This window comes from Berghia stephanieae, chromosome 11 (genome assembly GCF_034508935.2).
Source record: "Berghia stephanieae isolate SIO BIC M18660-M18661 chromosome 11, UCSD_Bste_1.3, whole genome shotgun sequence".
Classification (NCBI taxonomy): domain Eukaryota; kingdom Metazoa; phylum Mollusca; class Gastropoda; order Nudibranchia; family Aeolidiidae; genus Berghia; species Berghia stephanieae.
Window position 1 is genome coordinate 22036085 of NC_088370.1, and position 2500 is coordinate 22038584.

At 33.9% G+C, this 2500-nt stretch overlaps 1 protein-coding gene across 3 annotated transcripts in view; it reads left to right on the forward strand.

The window, feature by feature from the left end:
* The window catches only part of LOC144956919 (MFS-type efflux pump MSMEG_3705-like), a 19192-nt gene that overhangs the window by 14396 nt on the left and 2296 nt on the right, over positions 1 to 2500 (forward strand). For all 3 annotated transcript variants that reach the window (XM_078887744.1, XM_078887746.1, XM_078887745.1), the window contains exons 6-7: positions 311 to 551; positions 1796 to 1992. In XM_078887744.1, the coding sequence (XP_078743870.1) occupies positions 311 to 551; positions 1796 to 1992 (438 nt within the window). The remainder of the gene's footprint in view (positions 1 to 310; positions 552 to 1795; positions 1993 to 2500) is intronic.

Here is a 2500-nt window from a genome sequence, read left to right on the forward strand (position 1 = left end):
CTTTCACATCACTCATGCTTAAAATGACTACCTGACTACATACAGCATTGTCACTGTTGAAAAAAAAAAAGTAATAGCACTTATAGGCATTTTGTCTCTTCCTCAATCTTAAGTGTTGTTGCGAGTTAAGGAGACTTTGTAAAGGTATTTGAGCGTAATCAGTGGATTTTGCTCAAATATATAAAAAAAAGCAAGCATAAGCTCCAATAGATAAATTGAGGAAAGTTTACTCAACTAATTGGTACAATATGATCACTTGACAACCAGCTTTGAATTATGAAAAGTTTTTAAAAAGTCTTTCATTGACCAGGGCTGGAGATGGGCCTTTATTCTCCCTGCCATTCCTGGAATCGTCCTCGGCTTCCTTATCATCCTGTCCGTGAGAGAGCCTTCAAGGTCAAAGTCAAAGGCTGCTCTGCTGAGAGACTCCAGCGGAAGGGAGAATGACCTACTTATGACGTCAGCCTGGGCTAGATTGAAATTCACCCTGCGTTCATTTTTGTCCCCGTCGTTACTCCTGTTGTGTCTGGCTGGGTCTGTACGGAATGCAGGTGAGATTTGTAGATGACACTTTTAAAAATTAAAATTAAACAGACATTGGAGAAAATTAAAAATATAAAATAATAATAATAATTTAGAAATTTGAAAAATGAATATAACAGCTTGAAAAGGATAGAAAAACCCCAGATATACATGTGTATAACAAGGGATGTTTTTTAGTTAAGCATCTAAGCCAAAAGTCATGTGTTGGATTTTTTTTTTCTTTTTCCATTAAATTGTGATTTATACCTTCATTTTCTGTATTTACTAGTTTTGTTTTAACTCACCCCCCCCCCCCCCACAAACAAATTTTAAAAAAAATTAAAAATTTTAAAAATTGAACTTTTTTATAGTGCATTATCTACTTCAGTGCTCAAAGTGCATTATAAGGGGTCCCTAATCAACAGCGAAACATAACGTACAGGACAAATTATGACACCTGTAAGGCAATATTTTTTTCATTTTCTCAGAAAATTGTTGACAGCCAGGTACTCATTATACACCCGAGTACGGTGAAAGAATGTGAGCAAAGAGCCTTTTCCAAGGACTCAACTATGCACTGTTTAGAGTTAAGGACTCGAGCCCAGGATGTTTTTATCTAAAAGTGAGCATCATATCATAAGACTACATATTAGCAGGAGTAGATTATATGTCAATAAATTTTTTTTAAGCAGATACTCAAATATTCTTTTTAAAAAAAATTAAACCAAAAAACAAAAAAAACAAAAACAATTCTTGATTGAATACAAGTACAAATTCAATTAGGTTTTTTAAAGATTTTCAGGACTTAAAAAAAATAGCTATTAACAGTTTTTATCCTTATAGCTGTATTCTATTTCATTTTCAATGTTTTCAACTGTTTCGTTTGACATCAAGCTAGAACGATGAGATGTCAGGTTGAGTTAGAATTGGATCCTGCCTTCAAAGGTTTAATGGAAGTTTCACCATTTACATAACTTAAAATGTAAGGAAGTTTAACTCACTCAATCCTAGAGATTTTTGCTCTTTTTCAAAATTGGAAAAATGTTTTAAAAATGAGAATGTACATAGATAGTTTTATTCAACTACAATTAACATGCAAAAACTAAAAAAAAAAACATAAGCTTTGATACTACGCCTATAAATTGTTTCAGAAAAATGTATTAAATAGGCATGGGGTAAAAGTAACCAGGGTAAACTACGGATATAGTCGGTGTTAGGGTTGAGTGAGTTAAAAGCTTCAATTTGTTTCCTATGTTTTAATTGCTATACACAGGTGGCTATGTTTGGGCGTACAACACGCAGCCATATTTTGAAGCTGCCAAGGTGTCTAAAGAGACAATTGGTTCGTTCATGTCTTGGATCCCCATGGTTGGAGGTAGCCTGGGTGTCCTCTTTGGGGGATTCATCTCCGACAGGGTCATCAAAAACAGAGGTGTCTATGCCAGGATCATAGTTCTGGTCTTCAGTCAGGTTAGTTCTTTAAATAAAACTGACTAGTCTTTATTAACTGATGTCACAATGTTTTTTTTTTTGCAGCTTTTGTAAATGAGGTAGGCCATAGACTGGATAAACCATTGTATTTTTCAGTAATACTCTTGAAATCCTCTCAATTATTCCACTGTGCTTTCTCAATGCTTCTTCTGTTATTAAGAAGGAAGAGCATGATTTGAGCTCGAAAGATTCCTCATAATTCATTTCATCATTTTTTACATTGCAACCATGAGAGAGTTAGAGCAGTGCAGTTTCCCGTAAAAAGAATTTAAATATCATATGATGTCAGTGAATATTGCTGCTTATGTTTTGTTACATCAAGGATTAGATTTTCTAGATTTTGAAAATATTTTCTCAAAACTCGTTTGTTTCCGTTAGGGTGTTTACATAAGGGACAGGATGAGGATGTAGTTTTTTGTAATTTTACTAAGATGGCTGTTGAGTGGTATTTGAACAACAAATCATAAATGTTAACCCATTTTGATTG